This window comes from Gambusia affinis, linkage group LG18, assembly GCF_019740435.1.
Source record: "Gambusia affinis linkage group LG18, SWU_Gaff_1.0, whole genome shotgun sequence".
Classification (NCBI taxonomy): domain Eukaryota; kingdom Metazoa; phylum Chordata; class Actinopteri; order Cyprinodontiformes; family Poeciliidae; genus Gambusia; species Gambusia affinis.
This window is the reverse complement of record NC_057885.1, coordinates 6,783,520-6,811,138: the sequence shown is the minus strand read 5'-3', so window position 1 is coordinate 6,811,138 and position 27,619 is coordinate 6,783,520. Positions and strand designations below refer to the sequence as shown.

General features: G+C 39.0%; 1 protein-coding gene and 1 long non-coding RNA gene across 4 annotated transcripts; both read right to left on the bottom strand.

Annotated features, from left to right (window-relative positions):
- Positions 1–13: 13 nt before the first annotated feature.
- On the bottom strand, positions 14–3,506 carry LOC122819898. The gene is made up of 3 exons (XR_006368683.1): positions 3,458–3,506; positions 1,470–1,505; positions 14–51 (listed from the first exon to the last, which is right to left on the bottom strand). It is a non-coding gene; the product is annotated as an uncharacterized LOC122819898 (long non-coding RNA).
- A 1,528-nt stretch (positions 3,507–5,034) lies between these two features.
- On the bottom strand, positions 5,035–18,709 carry LOC122819856. Of its 3 annotated transcripts, XM_044096871.1 has the most exons (13): positions 18,429–18,705; positions 14,986–15,021; positions 13,257–13,559; positions 11,691–11,966; positions 11,059–11,358; positions 9,287–9,562; positions 8,415–8,657; positions 8,200–8,313; positions 7,869–7,946; positions 7,587–7,637; positions 7,431–7,493; positions 7,246–7,305; positions 5,035–6,266 (listed from the first exon to the last, which is right to left on the bottom strand). In XM_044096871.1, the coding sequence occupies exons 1-13, from the start codon at positions 18,454–18,456 to the stop codon at positions 6,199–6,201; spliced, it is 1,896 nt and encodes a 631-aa protein (XP_043952806.1). In that variant the 5' UTR covers positions 18,457–18,705; the 3' UTR covers positions 5,035–6,198. The 3 variants fall into 3 exon arrangements, with proteins under 3 accessions (XP_043952806.1, XP_043952807.1, XP_043952808.1); XM_044096872.1 differs by lacking the exon at positions 7,246–7,305 and having other exon boundaries at positions 18,429–18,709; XM_044096873.1 differs by lacking the exon at positions 7,246–7,305 and having other exon boundaries at positions 13,257–13,556; positions 18,429–18,709.
- Between the last annotated feature and the right edge of the window lie 8,910 nt (positions 18,710–27,619).

Here is a 27,619-nt window from a genome sequence, read left to right as displayed (position 1 = left end):
CTCCAGGATTAAACCAAGATGGAAACACAGTCAGGACTGGCTTTAGTGCTGCTGAACACAGAATTTATTATTTATTAATCCTCTTAGAAATGTGCAAAATGAAACAGACTCAACACAGAAAAACACATTTTAATAGGTAGTTTTTGTTCCATCAGCAACTGAAGAAAGAACTGAAATTTTTTTCATATTGGTAATGTGTATTTATATTTTTCTAAGACTCAAAGAGCCTCCATTTCCTAGTTAGACTCCTGCATCATAAGCAAACATATCATAGTTTCCTGTCATTGTGTGGAGTTGGAAAAATTAAATGAAAGAGGCAAATCATCCAGTTGGAGACGGAAAATAATCAAGTATCATGTTATTTACAAAGTGGATTATAGACAAAGTTGGTGTTTTAAAATACCAGCAAACTGTGTTGAGGAAGTTTGTGAAAAGACACAAAATAATCTGACCCAAGATGAGAAATTTAAAAGATAATCCATCAAACATTAAGAATGTGGATAAAAAGTCCTAAATTTGAAGACAAAATCATTTCAACTGAACCTTCACTGAAAAAGTTGAGAAAATTTTTAAGATTCATTAATTGTCACTTCAAAATATAGTTTGAACTTTTACTATGTTCAGTGTTAATATCTGATGATTTTCATCTGATATGACAAAGAAATCCACAACAGGGTATAATTCAGTTTTAACAATCTAAAGCATTAACTTTTGAACCATCTTAACAGTTTCAATGATCATTGTTCTGCAGGATATAACACTGATCTATTCAATGATATATTCTATTGTAATAATTATTCTCAGTGCTTTGAGAATAACAGTGATGAGAATGACATATCACTGACAATGTGATTATTAAATGATTATTATAGTATTTCAATATAGTCAGTAGCTGCATTTCCATAGACCACAAAACTGCACAAATTAAAATTACAAAAATACATTTGCTTAATGGAAACATGCCAATTTATTTCTTTGGCTGTATAGAAATTGATGTTTCATAATGGAAACACTTTATTTGCTTCACAAAAGTCCCTTAATCAATAACTGGATGTTACTGATTGACAAAAAAGACAAATAGGAAAACAGAAAGTAGTAGAAGGAAGATGGATTGTTTTTTGTTTTTTGGTGGCCTCATATGGAGTCACTTCAAATATAACAGGCTTGTTGCTCCAACGTCTCTCGCAGCTATTTATAGTTCAAAAGACCAAAGGTTCTCCAGATGCCAACTTGCCAGTAAAACACACTTCTATTTTTCTCCCAACAGGAAAACTCATCGTATTAATCCCAACAACACCCTCCCAATAAAAGTAAGTGCAGGTAAAAGTTGTCTGAGTTTCCCTGAGACAACATTTAACTGGTGTGACATGAAGATGAATGAACAGAAGACAGAAGCATCATTGAATCAAATGTTGATGTAAATATTCACAGCTCTAGTCAACAATAATGAGAGAAGATTGTTGTTTTACCTGTAAGATTTCCACAGCAGAGGAGAAAACTGGGAACTAAAGCAAAGTTTACAATTTTGTTAGTTATCAAGTAAAAATAAAATATAATACATGTAATAAATTTATTGCCATTTTTACATACTTCTGGAGGAACAGCTATGCATATTTTAGATCCAACAGTCAATATGGGACTTTTAGTACATTTATTTATTTTACGTTGTTAAAGGGGCAGTTGACTTTAATCAACATTAAAGAAGATGAATTTGCCTGAGTTAGTGGAAATAAGCTAATTTTCATTGATTGTCTCTTTGGCAGTTGTTAAAATCAACATAAAAAATAACAGATCTAAAATCACAACAATAATATAACAAGAATAAATACATTTCATGATCGAAGAAAAGCGGAGTCATTTTGATCCTGTTGGTTCTAATGGAGACATTGTTGACCCACTTTAAGCCAGTAGTCTTATTGGATATCAAAGGCTTTAAACATTGGGCATCCTATTACAGTAAGGAGGTCATAAAGCACAATCTGTATATGTTCAGAATGGGCAAAAGAGATCTGCAATATTTCATTTCCTCCATATTCCTGTAAGATTATGAAGATATCTGAGCCGCCATGTTTCAGAGACTGAGATTCTGGCAGCAAAGTTCCATCCATCCATTTTCTTCCGCTTATCCGGGGTCGGGTCACGGGGGTAGCAGCTTCAGAAGGGAGGCCCAGACTTCCCTCTCCCCAGCCACAAGTTCCAGATCCACCGGGGGAATCCTGAAGCGTTCAAAGCCAGCCAAGAAACATAGTCCCTCCAGTGTGTCCTGGGTCTTTCCTGGGGCCTCCTCCCAGTGGGACTTTCCTGGAACACCTCACCAGGGAAGCGTCCAAGAAGCATCCTGACCAGATGCCTGAGCCACCTCAACTGGCTCCTCATGACGTGAAGGAGCAGTAGCTCTACTCTGAGTCCCTCCCGGATGACTGAGCTTCTCACTCTAAGGTAGAGCCCAGACACCCTACGGAGAAAACCCATTTCAGCCGCTTGTATCCAAGGGTGGGAACGTAGGTCGACTGGTAAATCGAGAGCTTCGCTTTATGGCTCAGCTCTCTCTTTACCACAACAGACCGGTAGAGCACCCGCTTCATGGCAGACACTGTGCCAGTCTGCCTGTCGATCTTCCGCTCTCTATTTCCCTCACTGGTGAAGAAGATCCCGAGATACTTGAACTCTTCAGCTTGGGGCAGGACACCACCCCCGACCCGAAGAAGGCACTCTACCCTTTTCTGGCTCAAAACCATGACCTTGGATTTGGAGGCACTGATCCTCATCTCGGCCGCTTCACACTCAGCTGCGAACAGTTCCAGCAAGAGCTGCAGATTACGGCCTGATTAAGTCAATAGGACCAAATAATAAGCCAAAAAGCAGAGATGAGATCCTAAGGCCAACAAAACGGATCCCCTTAAGAATTCATAGAATCCATGAGGTATGAAGGAAACCTGACCACAGCCCCTCTAAAGAAGACTTAAAAATAATTTTCTCCATTGATCCTCACTTCCTCAAGTGAAGCTGTAACAGAGTTGGCAGAGTAATCAGGCTACAGAAGCCATAAAATTGGTCATTTTCTATGAATATTTACAATTCAGCTTTTCCTCACCTCCTTACATTAACAGAACATAATTCAAATCATTATATAGAAAAAAGGAGAGTGAATAATGTTTATGATTTCATATTGACATTTTTTTCTGTAAAATAATAGTGGTGTAAATGTTAAGTGTTTCTACCTGTTCACAAAAATATGCTAAATATAATGCAAGTTCAACTTTCTGTTCAGACGCTCATGAAGAAATTCTGGCCCCATTCAAAATTTACCAAAATTATGTTGCGAGGGTATTAAATACAAATTGTATGCAAGAGTAAAGACTGAAGCAAACTAAGCATCTCAGTAATCGAAGTCCAAACATTTTGTTTTTCACAATATACAGATGAAGTATTCAAAGAGAAAATATGATATACTTACGTAATAAGCACAGCAAAGTGTTGGTCATGTTTAAATCAAGATCTAGAATCGTGGCTCTCGGATTGTGAGGATTGTCAAGTGTTGTCTTCACAGAATATCTGTCCTTACTGGTCGCTTCTTATGAGGAAACAACATTTCTCTATTAGAATATAAAAAAAAAAAAACACCACTTCCTGTCTTAGTGCTATCTGTCATGCCCTAAATGAGTTGTTAATTTAGTCGAATTCACACTTCATGTATACGTTTGGAAGAGGAAGTCACAACTTAAGACCAAAACTTCTGACTAAAACTTCAGTTGGTGATAAAATTTATATAGACTATTTCATTAATTTAGAAAAATCCAGTTTAAAAACTGTTACATGAGGACTGAAGCTTTATTGTTGTTTTGATATTGGGTCACAGGGGTAATATTATCTAAAATACACTTTTGAGCTCTACTTCATGTTATTCTGTCATCAAAAACATTCTTAGAGAGTCACTGAGTTATGCTCAACAAAGTAGTCCAGGAAGTAAAATCAACAAGAAAGAGCAACAATAATTGTAAATGAAGTTCAGTCGTAGGATTCCAACTCCAGAAAGTTGTTCAGCATTAAATTATCACACTAGATTTATACCCGTAAAGATGGAAAAAGTTGTAAAAAATAAAAAAAATAAACTAAACAAAACTCGTTCTGAAGAATCTGCATGGCTGTAAGAATCCTCCCCCACCAGGGGGTCTTTTTGTGGGCTACTGTCCCTTATATGACAGTAGGCTGACAGGAAGAGGGGATGAAAAGAGGGGAAGACATGCAGGTTTCTGCTCTGTATTAGAATTGCAGTCTGCCTTTAGCTTTAGCAATGGCAGTAGAGGAAGTGATTGAAGCCGTTCAGTTGGTGTTAGCCTTGTTTCCAAATATTGAATTAACGTTCCCAGATGAGTCCTTTGTTTGGCACTTCTCTCTTGTTATCCCCACAAAGGGTTAAGCTTTGAAACAAGAAGCCAACTGTGTGAAATGATGTCACCTTCATGTTTAGCTGGAGTTATACTGGGAACTGATGTCATTTAAGTGAAGATCAAAATCACCATGTTTGTTTGTGTTACTTTGCTAAACCTAGTCAAGTATTTTCTGCTAAAATCCTTCTGCTTCTAGTTGGAAAATGAGTTTTAGTTGTGTGTGCATTCCCTCAGAAAAAACAGAACCTGATTGGTATCTGAAAACGCTGTTGAGCTTCTATTTTTATGTTCCTTCCTCTTGCAGCTTCCTGTTACAAGAGGCAGAATAACTTTTAGAGCAGAGAGATAATTGCTGTCAGATGTTGCAGTAAACAGCAAACATAAAACTTTCAGAAAAATTAACTTAATCCCGTAAGATCAGGATGTATTTCTTTTTTCTACAAATGTGTTTGCATCATTTCCTATATGAGCTCGGAGAGGACTGCCAATACATTGTTTGGACATTTATTAGGGAAATGAGTATTTTGAAAAAGTGCAGGGACACCCTGAGGGGTTTTTGACCAAAATTCCTCTGTTGTTTTAACTGATCCCTGTGACTCAGTGGTCAGTCACTATTTTAACAAACGAGACCATGTAGATCCGCTATTCTCAAAAAAAGCTTTTAATAAATGAATATGCCCATGGAAAGCTAAAGACATCAAGAAGCTCAGCAGAAATTTTCAGAAAAGCAGAGAGGAAAATGGAGGAAGAACAAATCGACAATCGACTACTACACAATGTGCACACAGATTAATATATTCAATTCTGCTGTCAGAATTTCAAGAAATGCACAGTTTGCCAAAAATAACAGTCACAAAAATAATACCAAAGTTTTGTTTTCCACCATTGATAAAATGATCAAAGTCGACTTTATTGTTTCTTCAAATACTCCAACTGACTCTTTTTGTGAACAGCTTGAATATTCTAAAGCTAAAAGTTAATGTTTTAGCTTTAGAATATTTTTGCTTTAAAAACATTAGCTCTAAATAGTTAATGTTTTTAAACATTAGCTTTAAAAACATAATATTTTAGCTTTTGAACTCAAGCTAATGTTAAAATTAATGTTTTAGCTTTAAAAAGCTAACACTTTTAAAGGTAAAATGTTAGCTTTTTAGCTTGTTAGTTGTAATTGAGCTCAATTAGGGCTAACCTTTTAAAATGTTAGCTAACCTTTTAAAATGTTAGCTAACCTTTTAAAATGTTAGCAAACATTTAAAATGTAAAGCTAGCTAACATTTTAGAGTTTTTTCTGGTTGTTTTGTCTGAGTATTTTGCTCAGATAAAACTGTATTTTATCTGAGCAAAATACTGTTTCTAAATCTACTGAAAGTTTGTTTTTACTTAATAAAATACTGGAAAAGAAAACATAATGCAGAGATGCATCAAATTTTACAAACTACAAGTTGTAATACAAAATTCATTTCTCACTGTTGTTTATTTTTAAATCTGTTTGATTTACTTAACTTTAGCCATAACTGTACATTTCATTAAAAAAATAAAAATAAAAAGCTATTTCTGCCAAGTAATTGCAGCCATCTGGACATCCATCACATTTTACTGTTTTTGTTTTGTCATTTTCACAACCTATAGCTTTAACTCTGTAATATTACATAACTCACTTGACCAAATCTTGAATGATGTCTCAACTATATATCTCACCTTAATATTTACATTCTATCTCAATTGACATTATTTTAAAATCTGTACCCAGAGTAAAGTAAATATCAAGAATATCTTTTGAAATAAATCCCATCAACATTCAGCGCCATCAGCATCCAGAGGTCGATTTCACTTCAGAATAAATGGCGGCATCAGCTGCTGCTGGACTGGACCTTCCTGTAAATACACAGAGGAATCGTAGAAGAGTTCATGGAGGAGCACAAATGTGAAATAGATCTAAACCATATAGATAGCAATTTGTTTGAGCCTTGTAAAATATCAACCAATAATCCATATAAAATGCCAAAGCAAATACATTTCCAATCTTCATTAAGTGTTTGGGTTGTGACAGGTGATCTGGATGTTTTGATCCAACAGAACCATTATTATACGGACTATTTTCACACCTGATCGTTCGGTAGACAATTCGATTAGGGACCAAAATGGAAACATTTTCAGCTGGTGCGGTTTGCTTTCACACTGCACTGTGTCAAACAATCTAAACCCTTTGAAAAACCTTTTCACCTCGTCGCCTGTGGTGGCGCTGCACCAGGAGCTACTGAAGAAAATGACAGAAAAACTTCAGAAGGAGACATGAGCGTACTTCCTTCTTCACAAAATGCAAACAAAAATGAAGTAGGATCAGATTTTAATGGTAGGTAAAAGACCATGAGCAAGGGGTTAGACTTTCACGTTTGTTTTGGTTCTATTTACCCAGAATGCTCTGCGCTATATTTCACTTCCTGCTTTTGGTGCGGTTTTCGGTCCGCTTGCGTCCACATATGGATTAGAACAAAGTTTACCTCGACTGAACCTAAACCTAGATTTTTAGTTCACTGTTTTGATCTGCATCAGAGTTTGATTGATCATTCACACCCTCCTAAACGAACCGGACTTTCTAGGCAAATGAACTAGAGTTTGATTAAAGCGGATTAAACTGGGGTGATGTGAATGCACCCATCGTGTAAAACTGATAAACATGACTGTTTCCAAACAAGCAGAAACACCTTCTAGCTCAAAATAGCATAAAGTTGATGAAAGATGTTGAATCTGAACCTGTAGTTCACAATAACAATTCATCAAGGCTTTATATATATTTATTTCTGATCAATTATAACCAATGGTGTCCAATAGTTACTGTTTCTGCTGTTTGTACCTGCAGCTCCTGTTCTCACGTCAGAATAAACGGCGGTCTCCTCTGGTTCACGATGGCCTCATGAATAATAATTTATGTACATTATGTTTATAAATACTGAAGACAAAAAATGAATTTATGCTTTTCAAGAAACAATCAGTCCTTTCAGAAGACATTTTTAACCCTTCAATGTTGGAGGAACTCACTCTTGTGTCCAGAGTTTTTAAATTCAAGGAGAGAGTAGGCGACGTGTTGGTCGTTGCTTGCATCTGAAACACATTAAGACCAAATTCAGTCATTTGGAATTGGCCTGTTTTCAATCTTGTGTTGGATGTTTCAGTGTTTCAGCAGGTAAACTTCACCATTTGCAGGATCTTCAGAGGGTCTCACTGAGTCATACAAGTTAGATGTACCTGAAGTTAACAAAGAAGATGCAAATTATCTCCTGTCACAATTATAGCAATTCAATTTATTCCAGTTTCTTTTTTTTATTAGAATTTAATAGTTGAAAATTAAATACAAATAAAATCAAGCTTAGTATTTCTTTCATAATTCAGTCACTGAAAGCTACACAAAAGTTAAAATTGTTGCTGAAACTAATCATTTCATAATGTTGTAATCATACAGATATATTTAGTACTGACCATGTACAGGAGAGCTGTACTCATTAGTTTCAGTTTGGCTGCCTGTGTGATTTGGGTTGGAGCCAAAACCTCTGTTCCCTGACCGGGTCGACCGAACAAACACAATGCATAAAAACCAAAAATACATATGAAAATTAAATGCATTGTAAAGATATTTTTTGTGTCAATGAGAGCAAATGAAAGAGTTTTACAGATGTGAGGAAGACAGGATCTGAAAAATGTATTTATAGAAACATAATGAGATGTTCAAAGGTTGTTGTTTCTTGTTTTCAACATGAGATTGATGTCAGCTTGACTCCCTCTATACGTCATTAGAAGATGAAAGTCTGACCTTTGAGCCTTATGAAGCGAATCAGAAGAAGCAGGAGAACAACGAGGACGATTCCACAAACCGGTCCGACGGCCCACATGACAGGAAACGAAGAGCTGCTCTGTTCTGAAACAGCTGTTGTAAAATAAGAAAACAATGAATCTTCATGTTTATATGAGTCTAGGTTTTCACAATTATTCATCTCAACATTAAAAGATTTACAATGTTATACTCACATTTAACTGTCATCCAACTCTGAGATGAAACGTTTCCTGAATGTTCACACTTGTAGAAACCTTCATCTGACTGAGACACTGCAGAGATATTCAACTCTCCTCTGCTGTCATGTTGGATCAGTTTGTCATTATGATAGAAAATCACATTAGAAAGTTTGTTTTCTCCTTTCATTATGCAGCTCAGAGTAACAGAAGCTCCTTCAGTCACAGGATGGACGGGGCTCACCAGGAGAAGATCTTCATCTGTAAACCAGAAGATATTAAAGTCCAATCAGAAATCAGCTGCTGAAAAGCTTAGAGGAAGTTATGGAGAATAAACTGAACATACATTTTGTTTGACATTTTATGTTTTTTCCCCACAATGTTCAATGAATTTAACTGAAAGAATAAACCAAACAGTTACTGACAACCTAGGAAACAACTTTTTGTTGAAGAGAACTAACTTGAATTTAAAAGTACAGACTTGATTAAACTGTGTTGAAAGATAAAATAAATATTGACATTTTTCCAGTAGAATAAACATTTTATCAAAAGATAAATAAATGTTACATTTTGAAAAAACTTGATAAATTAAATGTATAAATGATCCCAAAAACTGTGGAAATTAAAGTCCATTAATGTTTTCAAAGTTGGAGTATAATTTATTATCTGATTTTTAAAACTATTCTGAGAGTCTCTGAATTATTTATAATTATTCTAAACTTGTATTTTCTTCTTCTGTGATCATCTGATTGAATTTAAATTAGGCTGTCTGAAAAGGTTCTCATTCACTTTGAAATTATTTGTATATTTATTTTTAGTTTTTGAACATTGAGAAGTTAATTTTATGAGAAGCTGATACAATTAATAAAAGGCCAAATATTATAACATACATTGAAAAGTGATGTTGACTGGATTGCTGAACTCTCCTGATCCAGATTCACACCAGAGAACTGATTTAAGGGACCATTTACTGTTGAAGGTACATGAAGATCCAGTCATTGATCCCCAGGAGGAGCATTTGTTGATGTAGAACAGATAACGAGATTCTCTAAACTCCATCACTCTCCACTCAGTAGAGTTTCCTCCACAGTTCAGAGTCACAGACTCAGAGGTGAAGTGTTGCTCTCTGTCAGGACTCACTGAGAGAGACGCTGCTGGATGAGAATCTGAAAAACAACATGGAGAAAAGAATCAACATAAACAACAGAAAAGGAAAATCTTTTCTTTGTCCGTATTAAAAAAATCTTTGCAAGATTTTTGGAGCATTTTTCTTATAAAAGGTGTAAAAACCTCTTTATCTCAAAGACATATATCTGTGTGTCTGATATATTTGTTCCTCTCTTCTCTCCTCAGTGGTTTTTAAATGTCTTTGATGTCCAGCTGTTTATTTAATCCTTTGAATAAAAGCCTTTAATCAAACATTGACAGTTGATCATGAATGAAAAATACAGCAACTGAATTATCTTTTACAATATTTCCATTGATTATTCCATCAATATCTCCTCTTTTTCCACCCTTTACAAATGTTTCCTGCAGTTTTTATATTTTTCTAAGATAGAATCTGATTTGGACTCCTGATCAGACGTCCAGGAGGCGTCCTGACCTCTGACCCTGAGGGTCAGGTTTTCCTCCCAGGACACATTGGAGGGTTTATGTTTCTCTGCTGGGGGAGGGAAGTCTGAGCCTCTCTGCTTTTGGATGGACGATACAGCTGAAAACTTAAGACAATTTAAAAGTTTCATATCTGTCATGAAATGTGTGGTGTGAGGTGAGGTAGACGCCGTAGACCCAGGTAAGCGGAGGTAAGGCAATTTTAATAATAATTTCTGCTTCAAATTAAGTCCACAAAAATTCTGGCAGCACGGCTGAGCGGAAGCCAGGGCTCACACCGGTAGCAACAGAATAGGCAGCGGGACAAACAAAACAGGCAGACTGAGGGACGCGACAATCAACGAGGACCCGACAACACAGACAGACACAGGTGACTCTAAATACACATGAGGTAATCAGGGGACGAGACACACCTGGGAACTAATCAAGGGGATAGACAGGACAACACAGAGACTCAGGGACACAGGAAACTAGAAATAAATACACAGAAAAACATGGAACCTAACAATATCAGTCAATATCAATAATTACTGCTTATTTTTCTTTGTTTTAATATTCTAAAGACTGGCAAGGTGACATTTATTGTTTTATCCTTTATCACTGTTCTCCATTTTTTTTTTTTTTTAATGTTTTTTATGAGGCATGTTACTCAACAGGTTGTTGCTAGGTAACCAGTGAGTTAGTTGACCTAGCTTAGTTGACCATGAGAGGTTGAGCAGTAAAATCCTTTCCTCTGCCTACATCTCCCAGAATGCTGTGTGGTTCTGCATTGGACTTCAGTGAAATTATTTAATATTCTATCAGATGTATTATTTATTGATATTGACTTCGTCTATTGCAATAAATACTGTTAATGATTTATTGTCCAGCTCTTATGAATGGAAATTAAATCTATTTTCACTATAAATTCTGTTTGGCAAACTAAATCTTTAATCATACAATCTAATTTTACAAACCTCTGGGCAGCAAAACCTCAAACATGTGATCAGTGGGATGTCAGGTTGGTCAATAACAAGATCAAAGTTTAGTAGTAGAACAGAAACACACTGACCTTTAGACCAGATGAACTTTGGTTGACTATACCATGTAAAATATTCTGGGTTTCCTCTTCCAGCTCTACATGCAAATCCTGCTGTGTGTTTCTGTCCATGAATGATGATGGAGTTATTTTCAGTTCCATTGATGCTACCAGGCAGTGAATCATATCTGTAGATGTTCTGTGATGGATCAGGAACAACTTTATACCAGTAGAACCTCAATCCTGTAGACCAATGTTCAACCTCACAGCTCAAAGTCACTGAGGCTCCAGGATTCAACCATGATGGAGACACAGTCAGGATGGAGTTTGGTGCTGTTGGACAAAGAAACAGTTTATTGGTTTATATTTCATAGTAAAAACCTGTTAGAGTCACATTGTGAGCATTGAAAGACAGTGACATCTCCAAACAAGTAAAAGAAACATTTAAAAGGAACCAATAAGCTTTCTTAAAATTGAAACATAAAGAAAAACAAAAATATTAAAAGTTGTGCAATGTTATTAAGCTGGTTATTATGTCTTTCAATAATAAAGATATATTATTGAAAGACATATATAAACAGAACTCACAGGTAAACATTATTTAAGGTGGACAACATGGCATCAACCTTTAAAGTCAGAAGATAAAAACATGTAAATAAACTTACGGTTTACAGTGATGTTGACAGCATTGCTGAACTCTCCTGATCCAGACTCACACCAGTAAACTGCTCTGTGGTACTGGGGACTGATGAAGGTACATGAGGATCCAGTCATTGGTCGCCAGGTGGAGCAGTTTGATAAATCTGGCTCATAGATTGATTCTATAAACCTCCTCACTCTCCAGTCAGCAGAGTTTCCTTTGCAGTTCAGTTCGATTTTCTCATCAGTGAAAAGTTTCTCTCTGTCAGGACTCACTGTGAGAGACGCTGCTGGATGAGAATCTGGAGAACAAGAAACAGATAAAAAAAAAAAATCAAGAAGAAATCAACTTGAAATAAAACCTTTTCTATGTTTTTGAAGAATTTTTCCTCTTCACAGATTTCAACAAGTGCAGTACTGGATGATCAGTCCTGAACATTTGAGCTAATAAATCTCCTTGTTTCATTATTTCTCCTTCAGCAATAAGGCATTTCAAAGTGCTTTACATCAAATCAAACACAAAAACACATTTTGACATGTGTCAACCGCACACTGTAAAAAGCTCAGGCGGGATCTTAGAACTACGGGAGATTGAAACTCCATTCATCATTTTTAGCTTTGGCTGACCTTTGACCCCCAGAGACTCACACTGATGTGCTACATGTTTTGGCACAAAATATTTTTCTTCTCTCCACAATTTTGTTAATAGTAAAGAGGGTCAGATAATAAAAAATAACAACTTTTCTTTTTTTTATTTAAAGGAAAATCTCTCAGTGCGTCCAGCTGTTCAGCTGCAGCTGCAACAATCCAGACTCTCAGTCACTTGTGGGAAATTTAGAATCACACAGAAAAACTCCAAAAGGGAATCAAACTTAAAACTCTGAACTGAGAACTTCTGATCACATAATAGCAATTAACCATATCTGCCATGGTAAATTATTACTGATAACTATTGTCAGTAGTCCCTAACATTAATATGATCAGGCAGCATGTAATCATATATACATATATGTATTATTGTTATAAAGGCTGAGCCAAGAATATTTATGTCTGTATCAAACAAGTAGCCCTTCGTGTTGCTCTGGACCCATGAAGCAGCTCCCAGTCTCAAAAAGGTTGGTGACCCCTGTTCAAGAGGTTAAATAGATATTTTTAGGACTTAATTAGTAAAATGGCAGCAAATGTTCTTATTTCATAACTTCATAACCTTTGACCTTTTCTCCTCTGGTCTGTTTAACAGCTACAGTCTCAGATCAACTCAGACCTCCAGGACTGTCAGCAGCAGAAACAGAAACTTTTTACCTGTTGGAGAAAATATAGACTAGATTTGATTTGCATTTCCCCTCATGATTGCAATGATATAGTAGGATCCAATTAAATTATTGATCAATATGGGTTGTTGTTATGTTGTTGTGTGGTGTTTTTGTTCAATGTGCCCTTTTTTAACTTTGAGCCCCTGCCCCTCCAAAGGTCTCTGCACGGCTCTGCTTAGTTTAATATGAAACTCACACTTTTAAGTCAAAATGAAATAATCACAGATTAACTAAAACTGAATGACAGAAGATTAGTTCATTAGTTTGAATCACACTGACCTGAATACCAGACAAACTTTGGTTCACTGTAGCCAGTGAAATACTCTGGGTTTCCTCTTCCAGCACTACATGCAAATCCTGCTGTGTGTTTCTGTCCACGAATGGTGATGGAGTTATTTTCAGTCCAATAGTTGTAACCAGGCAGTGAATCATATGTGTAGTAGTTCTGTGACAGATCAGGAACAACTTTATACCAGTAGAAGCTCCATCTTGCAGACGAATGTTTAACCTCACAGCTCAAAGTCACTGAGGCTCCAGGACTCGGCCAAGATGGAAACACAATCAGGACTGGCTTTAGTGCTGCTGAACACAGAATTTTTTATTTATTAATCCTCCTATAAATGTGCAAAATGAAACAGACTCAACACAGTAAAACACATTTCAATAGGTAGTTTTTGTTCCATCAGCAACTGAAGAAAGAACTGAAATGTTTTCCATATTGGTAATGTGTATTTATATTTTTCTAAGACTCAAAGAGCCTCCACTTCCTAGTTAAACTCCTGCATCATAAGGAAACGTATCATAGTTTCCTGTCATTGTGTGGAGTTGGAAAAAATTTAAATGAAAGAGGCAAATCATCCAGTTGGAGACGGAAAATAATCAAGTATCATGTTATTTACAGAGTGGATTATAGACAAAGTTGGTGTTTTAAAATACCAGGAAACTGTGGTGAGGAACTTTGTGAAAAGACATAAAAATAATCTGACCCAAGATAAGAAATTTAAAAGATAATCCATCAAACATTAAGAATGTGGATAAAAAGTCCTAAATTTGAAGACAAAAGCATTTCAACTGAACCTTCACTGAAAAAGTTGAGAAAATTTTAAGATTCATTAATTGTCACTTCAAAATATAGTTTGAACTTTTATTATGTTCAGTGTTAATATCTGATGATTTTCATCTGATATGACAAAGAAATCCACAACAGGGTATAATTCAGTTTTAACAATCTAAAGCATTAACTTTTGAACCATCTTAACAGTTTCAATGATCATTGTTCTGCAGGATATAACACTGATCTATTCAATGATATATTCTATTGTAATAATTATTCTCAGTGCTTTGAGAATAACAGTGATGAGAATGACATATCACTGACAATGTGATTATTAAATGATTATTATAGTATTTCAATATAGTCAGTAGCTGCATTTCCATAGACCACAAAACTGCACAAATTAAAATTACAAAAATACATTTGCTTAATGGAAACATGCCAATTTATTTCTTTGGCTGTATAGAAATTGATGTTTCACAATGGAAACACTTTTTTCGCTTCACAAAAGTCCCTTAATCAATAACTGGATGTTACTGATTGACAAAAAAGACAAATAGGAAAACAGAAAGTAGTAGAAGGAAGATGGATTGTTTTTTGTTTTTTTGGTGGCCTCATATGGAGTCACTTCAAGTACAACAGGCTTGTTGCTCCAACGTCTCTCGCAGCTATTTATAGTTCAAAAGACCAAAGGTTCTCCAGATGCCAACTTGCCAGTAAAACACACTTCTATTTTTCTCCCAACAGGAAAACTCATCGTATTAATCCCAACAACACCCTCTCAATAAAAGTAATTTAAGTGCAGGTAAAAGTTGTCTGAGTTTCGCTGAGACAACATTTAACTGGTGTGACATGAAGATGAATGAACAGAAGACAGAAGCATCATTGAATCAAATGTTGATGTAAATATTCACAGCTCTAGTCAACAATAATGAGAGAAGATTGTTGTTTTACCTGTAAGATTTCCACAGCAGAGGAGAAAACTGGGAACTAAAGCAAAGTTTACAATTTTGTTAGTTATCAAGTAAAAATAAAACATAAAACATGTAATAAATTTACTGCTATTTTTACATACTTCTGGAGGAACAGCTATGCATATTTTAGATCCAACAGTCAATATGGCACTTTTAGTACATTTATTTATTTTACGTTGTTAAAGGGGCAGTTGACTTTAATCAACATTAAAGAAGATGAATTTGACTGAGTCAGTGGAAATAACCTAATTTTCATTGATTGTCTCTTTGGCTGTTGTTAAAACCAACATAAAAAATAACAGATCTAAAATCACAACAATAATATAACAAGAATAAATACATTTCATGAACGAAGAAAAGCGGAGTCATTTTGATCCTGCTGGTTCTAATGGAGACATTGTTGACCCACTTTAAGCCAGTAGTCTTATTGGATATCAAAGGCTTTAAACATTGGGCATCCTATTACAGTAAGGAGGTCATAAAGCACAATCTGTATATGTTCAGAATGGGCAAAAGAGATCTGCAATGTTTCATTTCTTCCATATTCCTGTAAGATTATGAAGATATCTGTGTCGCCATGTTTCAGAGACTGAGTTTCTGGCAGCAAAGTTCCATCCATCCATCCATCCATCCATCCATCCATCCATCCATCCATCCATCCATCCATCCATCCATTTTCTTCCGCTTATCCAGGGTCGGGTCACGGGGTTAGCAACTACAGAAGGGAGGCCCAGACTTCCCTCTCTCCAGCCACTTGTTCCAGCTCCTCCGGAGAAATCCCGAAGCGTTCAAAGCCAGCCAAGAAACATAGTCCCTCCAGCGTGTCCTGGGTCTTCCCCGGTTGTCCCCTCCTCCTGGTGGGACTTCCCCGGAACACCTCACCAGGGAGACGTCCAGGAAGCATCCTGACCAGATGCCTGAGCCACCTCAACTGGCCCCTCTCGACGTGAAGGAGCAGCAGCTCTACTCTGAGTCCCTCCCGATGACTGAGCTTCTCACTCTAAGGTAGAGCCCAGACACCCTACGGAGAAAACCCATTTCAGCCAATTGTATCCAAGGGTGGGAACGTAGATCGACCGGTAAATCGAGAGCTTTCTCTTTACCACAACTGACCGTTACAGCGCACGCTTCATGGCAGACGCTGCATAAATCCGCCTGTCGATCTCCCGCTCCCTTCTTCCCTCATTCGTCAACAAGAACCCGAGATACTTGAATTCTTCCACTTGGGGCAGGACACCACCCCCAACATGGAGAAGGCACGCTACCCTTTTCTGGCTCGAGACCATGGCCTCGGATTTAGAGGCATTGATCCTCATCCCGGCCGATTCACACTCTGCTGCGAACCGCTCCAGCGAGAGCTGCAGATCACGACCTGATCTGATCTGCAAAATCATCCGCAAAAGGCAGAGATGTGATCCTAAGGCCACCAAAATGGATCCCCTCAACACCTTGGCTGCACCTAGAAATTCTGTCCATGAAAGTAAGGAACAGAATCTGTGACAAAGGGCAGCCCTGGCGGAGTCCAACTCTCACCGGGAACGAGCCCGACTTACTGCCGGTGATGCGGACCAGACTCTGACACCGGTCATACAGGGACCTGACAGCCCGTATCAAAAGGCCAGGTACCCCATACTCCCAGAGTAGCCCTTACAGGGCTCCCCAAGGGACACTGTCTGACACTGCCTTTTCCAAGTCCACAAAACACATGTAGACTGGTTGGGCGAACTCCCATGCACTCTCCAGGACCCTGCTGAGGGTGTAGAGCTGGTCCAGTGTTCCACGACCAGGACAAAAACCACACTGCTCTTCCTGAGTCCGAGGTTTGACTATCAACATCCCGAGTTGAGGTCAGCAGCACACCATCCCCACTATAAACAGCATTGGTGCTTTACTGCTCCCCCCTGAGATCCTGGATGTTGGACCAGAATCGCCTCAAAGCCCTGCAGAAGTCTTTCTCCATGGCCTCTCCAAACGCCTCCCATGCCCGAGTTTTTGCCTCAGCAACTACCTGAGCCTCATGCAGCTTCCCTTTCCCTTCAGCTGGATCCAGAGTCCCACAGGCCAAAAAACCCCAATAGGACTCCTTCTTCAACCTGACAGCTTCCCTCACTGAAGGTATCCACCAATGGATTTGAGGGTTGGCGCTGCGACAGGCACCAACAACCTTGTGGCCACAGTTCCGATAAGCCGCCTCGACATTGGAGGAACGGAACATGGTCCTCTCAGACTCAATGTCCCATACCTCCTCTCGAACGTGTTCAAAGTTCTGCCGGAGATGGGAGTTAAAACTCCATCTAACAGGGGATTCCACCAGACGTTTCCACCAGACCCTCACAACACGTTTGGCCAGTTCCTTCCCCACCAGAGAGGTGACATTCCACGTCCCAAGAGCCAGCTTCTACAACCGAGGCTCGGTCCGCCAGGACCCTCTCCCTCGGCTGCCACCCACATCACATTGTATCTGACCCCTTCGGCTCCTCTCATATGTGGTGGGCCCATGGGTTGGGGGACCCAGGTCTCCTCTTCGGACTGAACCTGGCTGAGCTCCATGGGTAAAAGCCAGGTGCTCGCCATCGTGTCCCCCTTCCAGGCCTGGCTCCAGAGTGAGGCCCCGGTGTCCCACATCCGGGCGAGGGAACACCAAATCCAAAGTTTTCGTTCATCATAGGGATCTTTGTACTGCACTTTGTCTGGTCCCTCACCTAGAACCTGTCTGCCTTGGGTGACCCTACCAGAGACATAAAGCCCCAGACAGCAAAGCTCCTAGGATCATAGAGGCACTCAAACCCCTCCACCATGGTAAGGTGGCAGCCAAAGGAGAGGTGGCAGCAAAGTTTTTTTGTGCAAATGGACCTGGTTCTTTACTTCCAAGGTGAGGGCCTTGTGAATTCATAGAATCCATGAGGTATGAAGGAAACCTGACCACAGCCCCTCTAAAGAAGACGTAAAAATAATTTTCTCAATTGATCCTCACTTCCTCAAGTGAAGCTGTAACAGAGTTGGCAGAGTAATCAGGCTACAGAAGCCATAAAATTGGTCATTTTCTATGAATATTTACAATTCAGCTTCTTCTCACCTCCCTACATTAACAGAACATAATTCAAATCATTATAGAAAAAAGGAGAGTGAATAATGATTATGATTTGATATTGACATTTCTTCTGTAAAATAATCAAAAGTTTCTACCTGTTCACAAAAAATCTGCTAAATATAATGCAAGTTCAACTTTCTGTTCAGACGCTCATGAAAAAATTCTGGCCCCATTCAAAATTTACCAAAATTATGTTGCGAGGGTATTAAATACAAATTGTATGCAAGAGTAAAGACTGAAGCAAATTAAGCATCTCAGCAACAGAAGACCAAATATTTTGTTTTTCACAATATACAGATGAAGTATTCAAAGAGAAAAAATGATATACTTACGTAATAAGCACAGCAAAGTGTTGGTCATGTTTAAATCATGATCTAGAATCGTAGCTCTCGGATTGTGAGGATTGTCAAGTGTTGTCTTCACAGAATATCTGTCCTTACTGGTAGCTTCTTATGAGGAAACAACATTTCTCTATTAGAATATTTTTTTTAAAAACCACATCACTTCCTGTGTTGGTACTTTCTGTCCAGCCCTAAATGAGTTGTTGGTTCAGTCGAATTCACACTTCATGTATATGTTTGAAAGAGGAAGTCACAACTTAAGACCAAAACTTCTGACTAAAACTTCAGTTGGTGATAAAATTTATATAGACTATTTCATTAATTTAGAAAAATCCAGTTTAAAAACTGTTACATGAGGACTGAAGCTTTATTGTTGTTTTGATATTGGGTCACAGGGGTAATATTATCTAAAATACACTTTTGAGCTCTACCTCATGTTATTCTGTCATCAAAAACATTCTTAGAGAGTCACTGAGTTATGCTCATCATGCTGCAGCATTGGAGGAGAGACGGTGGAGGTTTCAGTCACTGTTCCAGAAAGAGGAAGTTTGGTGTCGTTGGTCATATGAAGAAGTAGTTGAGGAGACTACTTCCTGGACTACTTTCTTGTAGTCCAGGAAGTAAAATCAACAAGAAAGAGCAACAATAATTGTAAATCAAGTTCAGTCCTAGGATTCCAACTCCAGAAAGTTGTTCAGCATTAAATTATCACACTAGATTTATACCCGTAAAGATGGAAAAAGTTGCAAAAAAAGAAACTAAACAAAACTTGTTCTGAAGAATCTGCATGGCTGTAAGAATCCCCCCACCCCCCACCAGGGGGTCTTTTTGTGGGCTCTAGTGTCCTTTATGACAGTAGGCTGACAGGAAGGGGGGATGAAGACAGGGGAAGACATGCAGGTTTCTGCTCTGTTTTACAATTGCAGTCTGCCTTTAGCTTTAGCAATGGCAGTAGAGGAAGTGAATGAAGCTGTTCAGTTGGTGTTAGCCTTGTTTCCAAATATTGAATTAATGATCCCAGATAAGTCCTTTGTTTGGCACTTCTGTCTTGTTATCCCCACAAAGGGTTAAGCTTTGAAACAAGAAGCCAACTGTGTGAAATGATGTCACCTTCAGGTTTAGCTGGAGTTATACTGGGAACTGATGTCATTTAAGTGAAGTTCAAAATCACCATTTTTGTTTGTGTTACTTTGCAAAACCTAGTCAAGTATTTTCTGCTAAAATCCTTCTTCTAGGTGAAAAATGAGTTTTAGTTGTTTGTGTGCATTCCCTCAGAAAAAACAGAACCTGATTGGTATCTGAAAACGCTGTTGAGCTCTGCTTTTATTTTTATGTTCCTTCCTCTTGCAGCTTCCTGTTACAAGAAGAGGCAGAATAACCTTTAGAGCAGAGAGATAATTGCTGTCAGATGTTGCAGTTAACTGCAAACATAAAACTTTTATAAAAATGAACTTAATCCTGTAAGCTCAGGATGTATTTCTTTTTTCCACAAATATATTTGCATCATTTCCTATATGAGCTCGGAGAGGACTGCCAATACATTGTTTGGACATTTATTAGGGAAATGAGTATTTTGAAAAGGTGCAGGCATAGGCTAACAACATATGAATAGATTAGTAAATAATTCTCTTGACTGATTAAATGCTGGTGAAATGGAGGTTAACACTAGCCTGTAGCTAAGCTAGCTAATTTAACAGGCTGATAATCAGTCAATCTGCATCTCTCTCAGAAATGCTGGGTTACAAATTGACCCTTTTTTCTCTTTTCTTTTATGAAAACCTGATTTTATTATTCTTTTTATAGGCAGCATGGTTATTATCACAGTCATTTTTGTCTTCTATTGAGTTCTACTAAACACACCATTCACGTCAGTATGCTAAAGCAGGAACAAACTATTTCATGCACACATTAAAAGTGGTTAAATATAGATGTTTACTTTGTGGTCTGACAAAGGTAACATTTGACTATCACTGCCAACAAGTATTTTTTTTGTTTAAAGAAAACACAGCTCCTCTGCTCATTTAATAGTTCTGGCAGTCAAACATTCTGTACAATTGAATCCTCCAGCTGCGCTCTGGGCGAGAGGCGGGGTCACTCTGGACAGGTCGCCAATCTGTCGCAGGGCAACACACACAACCATTCACACACACACTCACACCTATGGAGAATTTAGAGAGACCAATTAACCTGACAGTCATGTTTTTGGACTGTGGGAGGAAGCCAGAGAGAACCCACCATGCACAGGGAGAACATGCAAACTCCATGCAGAAAGACCCCGGGCCGGGAATCGAACCCAGGACCTTCTTGCTGCAAGGCAACAGCGCCACTGTGCAGCCCTCATCTGTCAATCAGATAGGTGAAAAAAGAAGCAACTAATCAGATTAATTTCCACTCCACATTACCATTAAACCTTAATCAGATTTTTTTAATATTTTTTTTTTTAGTAAAGTCAGTGGTTTTTGCAACTAATCAGGCCGTGTTGTCCGACACTTTGTAAGGTGTAAACAAAAGTTGAAATTTATTTAAATTATGCCTCACAGTCTTGGCACAATGTCCCGTAGTAACATTGAGCCTTTGGGTTTTTGTCATTCAATGAGATGTTAGGAGCATTTATTTTTCCTCGGCAGTGTAGAACAATGCAGTCTGACATTCCTTTTTAAAGTTATTTTTCAAAAAAACAAACAAAAAAAAAACAACAAAGAAAAAAAAAAACAAGAGGAGGAAAAATGCCACCTAGTGGCCACATGAAGACATAACACACATATTGTAACTGGGGCACAGTTACAATATCAAAAAGAAATAAAATTTATAACTTAAAACAAAACACATACCTGGAGAAGAGATGAAAACAAACTAATCCACTTCTGTCCACCTGTATTCCCTCCACTCTGGTCCTAAACATGTAAACCAGTGTTTAAACAACCTGTGCTCCGTTAGCACACACTGGGCAGTGAACAGGGGAGACACGTTCGCGCCAAAAAAAGACAGCAAAACTCTCTATAAAACATATAATAACGGTCCAAATTGCTTCAAAACATACAAATTAACAATAACACATGTTACATGTGCCAACCACTTTGACATACACTGGCTCCCTGTAACTCAAAGAATAGACTTTAAAATACTGTTGTTAGTTTATAAATCACTGAATGGTTTGGCACCACAATACATTAAAGATCTGCTGCTGTTGTATCAACCTTCCAGAACCTCTCAGGTCTTCTGGTTCTGGTTCTGGTTCTGCTCTGCACCCCCAGAACCAGAACCAAACGAGGAGAAGCAGCATTCAGCATCTATGCACCACAAATCTGGAACAAACTTCCAGAAAACTGTAAAACAGCTGAAACACTGACTTCCTTTAAATCTCAACTAAAAACTCACTTGTTTAGAGTTGTATTGGAAACGTAATCAATTGCAAATTTATTGACGGAATCTGACTTGATGTTCTGTTTTGATTGTTGATTCTATGTTGCATTTTGTTTTTGTGTTTGATTTGATGTAAAGCGGCTGCACAGTGGCGCAGTTGGTAGAGCTGTTGCCTTGCAGCAAGAAGGTCCTGGGTTCGATTCCCGGCCCGGGGTCTTTCTGCATGGAGTTTGCATGTTCTCCCTGTGCATGCGTGGGTTCTCTCCGGGTTCTCCGGCTTCGTCCCACAGTCCAAAAACATGACTGTCAGGTTAATTGGTCTCTCTCTAAATTCTCCCTAGGTGAGAGTGTGTGTGTGAATGGTTGTTTGTTTTGTATGTCTCTGTGTTGCCCTGCGACAGACTGGCGACCTGTCCAGGGTGAACCCGCCTCTCGCCTGGAACGCAGCTGGGGATTGGCACCAGCAACCCTCCCAACCCCATTAGCGACAAGGGTGTAAGAAAATGGATGGATGGATGGATGGATTTGATGTAAAGCACTTTGAAATGCCTCGCTGCTGAAATGTGCTATACAAATAAAATTTGATTGATACTTTCACACCAAAATCAATTATATCACAAACTTTCCCATGACTTACCCTCAGTGGTGTAGAACATCGCTGTGAAGAGAAGAGGGTTTGGATGGGGGAGCTACAGTAGTCCAAGAGGGACAACCAAGGCAGAGAGCAGAAAGGCGATTCCTGCAGGTAAAATTAATAAAATAGCAAATAGAAATAGCTAAATGAGATAAAACTCTCGAATATTCAATATAAAATGAATTAGAAATACATAAAATATGTATTTAAATCTGTTACACCTTATGATAATGTACAAGTCTTAACCGTCCTGTAACCTTCCTATTCCACCTGTTGACATTAATATTTGATGGGTGTAATTGGTTGATTAGGACCTGCTTGTGTGACCGTGACATCAAAGGAATGTTATTCCTTAAGGCTGTAAGTCCCACAGACATCAGCCATATAGGAATCTGCAAGCTGTCATTACCAGTTCATTCCTGACAAACAATGAACTCAGCTACAATCAAAATTGGTTTATTTCACAAAACTGCAATGGAAACACTTTTTTCCGCATCACTCAAGTCACGTGATCGGCTGCCTAGCTCACTGAGAGCACGGTGAAAGAGGAGCCCCAGGCCGCCAGCCGCGGATCTCTGCAGGTTTGCAGGTGACTGAGGCAGCCAAAGGTAGACATGGAACCGAATCCAGTCTTCATAAGGGAGTAGCCTCGGAGGGGGAAACCCAAGGAGGTAAGTCAGGGTTTGAACATGATTATTAAGAAGAAAAACAACAAGTATCACAGCGAACTTGGCGTTACCACTGCAGGCTGACACTGATGGACAGGGAGCAGACTCCTCTTAAGCTTCACTTGATGAGGCTTGATTGATTTCAGGTGTGCAGCAGCACACCCGCAGGAACCTTCCTGGCCAACCGTGATCCATGACGCCCTCTGGTGGAGAACAAAAATAACTGCAGAAAGGGTGAAACCCAAATCCCAACAATAATATTAAACCAAACTCATATGATTGTGTGTGTGTGTGTGTGTATATATATCTATATCTATATATATACATATATACATATATATATATATATATATATATATATATATATATATATATATATATATATATATATATATATATATATATATATATATATATATATATATATATATATATACATATATATATATATATATATATATAGATATATATATATATATATATATAGATATATATACACACACACACACACACAATCATATGAATTTGGGAAAGGGAGGCGTCCCACAACAGCAATGCAAAGTGGCTGATCTCTCTACGAGATGACCACAGCAAACTCCCTGAGCAAAATCCGGTAACCATCACTGTGGCAGATGTCCAAGAAAGAGTCTCAGGTATGAAGAACTGGACAGCACCAGGGCCAGACAAGATCCATGCCTACTGGCTAAAGAAACTGACTGCCCTACATGAGCGACTGGCAGACCAAATGAACCAGCTGCTACAGAACGGGAACCACCCTGAATGGTTAACTGAAGGGCGCACAATCCTGATCCAGAAGGATCCAACAAAGGGCCCGGTCCCATCTAACTACCGACCAATAACCTGTCTCTCCACAACCTGGAAGCTCATGTCAGGCATCATAGCGGCTAAGATAAGCAAACACATGGATCAATACATGAGCACGACACAGAAGGGCATCGGGGTGAATAGCAGAGGAGCCAAACACCAACTCCTTGTAGACCACACAGTTGCCAGAGACTGCAAAACCCGACACACCAACCTGTGCACGGCTTGGATTGATTACAAGAAAGCCTATGACTCAATGCCACACACTTGGATCATCGAATGCTTAGAGATGTACAACATCAACAGAACCTTGAGAACCTTCATTGCAAACTCAATGGGGCTGTGGAAGACCACCCTTGAAGCCAACTGCAAGCCACTTGCACAAGTATCCATCAAATGTGGCATATACCAAGGAGATGCGCTGTCCCGCTACTGTTCTGCATAGGCCTGAACCCCTCAGCCAAATCATCAACAAGACTGGCTACGGATACCGACTCAAGAATGGAGCCAACATCAGCCACCTCCTCTACATGGATGACATCAAGCTGTATGCCAAGAGCGAAGCGAGACATAGACTCACTGATCCACACCACCAGGATATACAGCACGGACATTGGGATGTCATTCGGACTAGAGAAGTGTGGTCGGATGGTTACAAAGAGAGGGAAGGTCATCCGCACAGAAGGATCTCACTCCCAGAAGGAACAATAGCAGACATAGAGGAAGGTTACAAATACCTGGGAATATCACAAGCAAATGGCAACCTTGATGAGATCACAAGAAAAAGAGCCACAACCAAATACCTCCAACGAATAAGACAAGTCCTGAGAAGCCAGCTCAATGGCAAGAACAAGATCCGTGCAATAAACAGCTACGCCTACCAGTAATCAGGTACCCTGCAGGAATAATTAGCTGGCCAAAGGAGGAGATACAGGCCACAGATGTTAAGACCGGAAACTACTAATGCACGGAGGGTTCCACCCCAAATCCAGCACACTGAGACTCTACACGAACCGCAAAGAAGGAGGCAGAGGACTAGTGAGTGTGAGAACCACTATCCAAGACGAGACATCCAAGATCCATAGATACATCAGGGACAAAGCCTCAACAGACAATGTGCTCAGTGAATGTCTCAAACAATGGGGAACAGAACCTGAGGTGCCGGAGGAACCATCATGGGAGGACAAGCCCCTGCATGGGATGTACCACCGGCAACAAATCAAGTGGCTGACATCAGAAAGTCCTACCAATGGCTGGAAAAAGCTGGACTGAAGGACAGCACAGAGGCCCTCATCATGGCCGCCCAGGAACAGGCCCTAAACACCAGAGCAATTGAGGCCCAGATCTACCACACCAGACAAGACCCAAGGTGTAGGTTGTGCAAGGAGGCCCCTGAGACAGTCCAACACATAACAGCAGGGTGCAAGATACTGGCAGGGAAAGAATACATGGACCGACACAACCAAGTGGCAGGCATAGTGTACAGAAACATCTGTGCAGAATATGGACTGGAATCCCCAAGATCAAAGTGGGAAACAACCCCGAAGGTAGTGGAGAATGACCGAGCTAAGATCCTGTGGGACTTCCAGATCCAGACAGACAAAATGGTGAGGGCGAACCAACCAGACATAGTCGGGGTGGATAAACAACAGAGGAAAGCCGTTGTGGTGGATGTGGCAATACCAAGTGACTGCAACATCAGGAAAAAGGAGCATGAAAAACTAGAGAAATACCAGGGCCTAAGGGAGGAACTGGAGAGGGCCTGGAAGGTGAAGACCACAGTGGTGCCTGTGGTCATCGGGACCCTCGGGGCAGTCACCCCCAAACTGGAACAGTGGCTACAACAGATCCCAGGAACAACATCAGACATCTCAGTCCAGAAATGTGCAGTCCTAGGCACAGCCAAGATACTGCGCAGAACCCTCAAGCTCCCAGGCCTCTGGTAGAGGACCCGAGCTAAGAGGAAGAAGAATCACCACCCGCGGTGGGTGAGAAGGGAAATTATAGATATAGATATATATATATCTATATATATAGATATATATATATCTATATCTATATATATATATTTATATATAAAGCGCTGCAGAGTGGCAGAGTTGGTAGCACTGTTGCCTTGCAGCAAGAAGGTCCTGGGTTCGATTCCCAGCCTGGGGTCTCTGCATGGAGTTTGCATGTTCTCTCCTGTGCATTCGTGGGTTACAGATATAGATATACAGACTTACAAGGATTAATAAAGTTTATTGTAGCATTGTTCATCCAACTGCCTTACTTTATGAAAAAAAAAAGTAGTTCAAAGTTTTCATAAAATCTTTTGAGGGTGTTTGTTTACTTCTTTTTTATTGATGTTGAGGTGCTATAATTACTATAAAAACAGTCATGATCAAGGATTGCATTTCATTACATTACAATTATGATAACGATGTGTTAAAGAAAGAAATAGTACTAAGTTAGCTTAATTTGGAAAAAGCTTGGCTCTCTATTTCTTTCCTATTTCCCGGGTTCTTCCAGCGAGGAGTGTGTGCCAATCAGGAGCAACATGCGTGATGACGTCACAGAGTTACAGCGTTTAATCCAATAAGAAACCACAATGAAGTAACAACACAAACTGCAAAGCAGCCAAGATACAGACTCATTACCTGAGACAGACAAAGAATAAAAACAAAGACAGAGACAGAGAAAGAAAAAGCAAAGACATGTCTTTGGAGAAGGCTGAATGCCAAAACGGCAGGAAATAACAGCGATCTGAATCATTATTATCGTGTTCAATCTCTTTATAGTGGAGGCGTTTCTCTCCTTGTTAATGTATTCATTAAGGCGTACCCCTGGTTCGACCAACCAGGAGCTCCCCTGGACACTCAGAGGAACTTAGACCTTCCCTTAATTTCACGCCAGAGATCAAAGGCCATTTGGTCTCTAGAAGAACAATGGAGCAAGCAGCTGCATCCTAGTCTTCTGGCTCTAACAGATACCTGTGACATTCGGAGTGCCTCCCGGCCAAATCAAGTAATTTAGTTTAAGGAAAGATTATCTTCACAAACCTAATTCTGGTCTACTGCATTCAGCATTTTCCAAAGATTTAAGTCCTTGCTTTATCACATAAAATCCTGAACAGTTTTCTAATACTAAACAACACATTTTCATTGAAACAATTTCCATTTGGTTCAGATATTATCATAGACAGTAAAATTTTCAAATACATTCAGCATTCACCCTTCTAAACTTAGATAATGCACTTTAATTATAAACTTGCTATTAATACTTAGAAAACTGTTAGTGATCTCAACATTCTATGTTGCATTTTAGTTTAAACCCTGCCAGATGTGGTTCTAAAAAACCTTTGATGTTCTGTGAACCAAACCGGCTTCTGCCCTGCAATAAATGCTAATTCTGTGGCTTCCTCCTGGGCCCTGATAACACAGCAGGAGGAACCTCACAGAGAGATCACAGATTTGACCTACCCCTGGCTCCCGTCTCCAAATACTTACCGATAGAGTAGTTTTAGTTTCAAATCCCTTACCCCAAAATTAAGAAATTTGTTCAAAATCAGACTGTCCGTACACCTTTTACACCTGGGGTAAGATTAGCTATATTAAGCACTAAAAATAATTATTTTCCTTAACAGTTGTCTATTATAGTTTTATTGCTGTTTGCAAGCAGGTGTGGCTTGCCAGTGTTTCATCTTTCATATA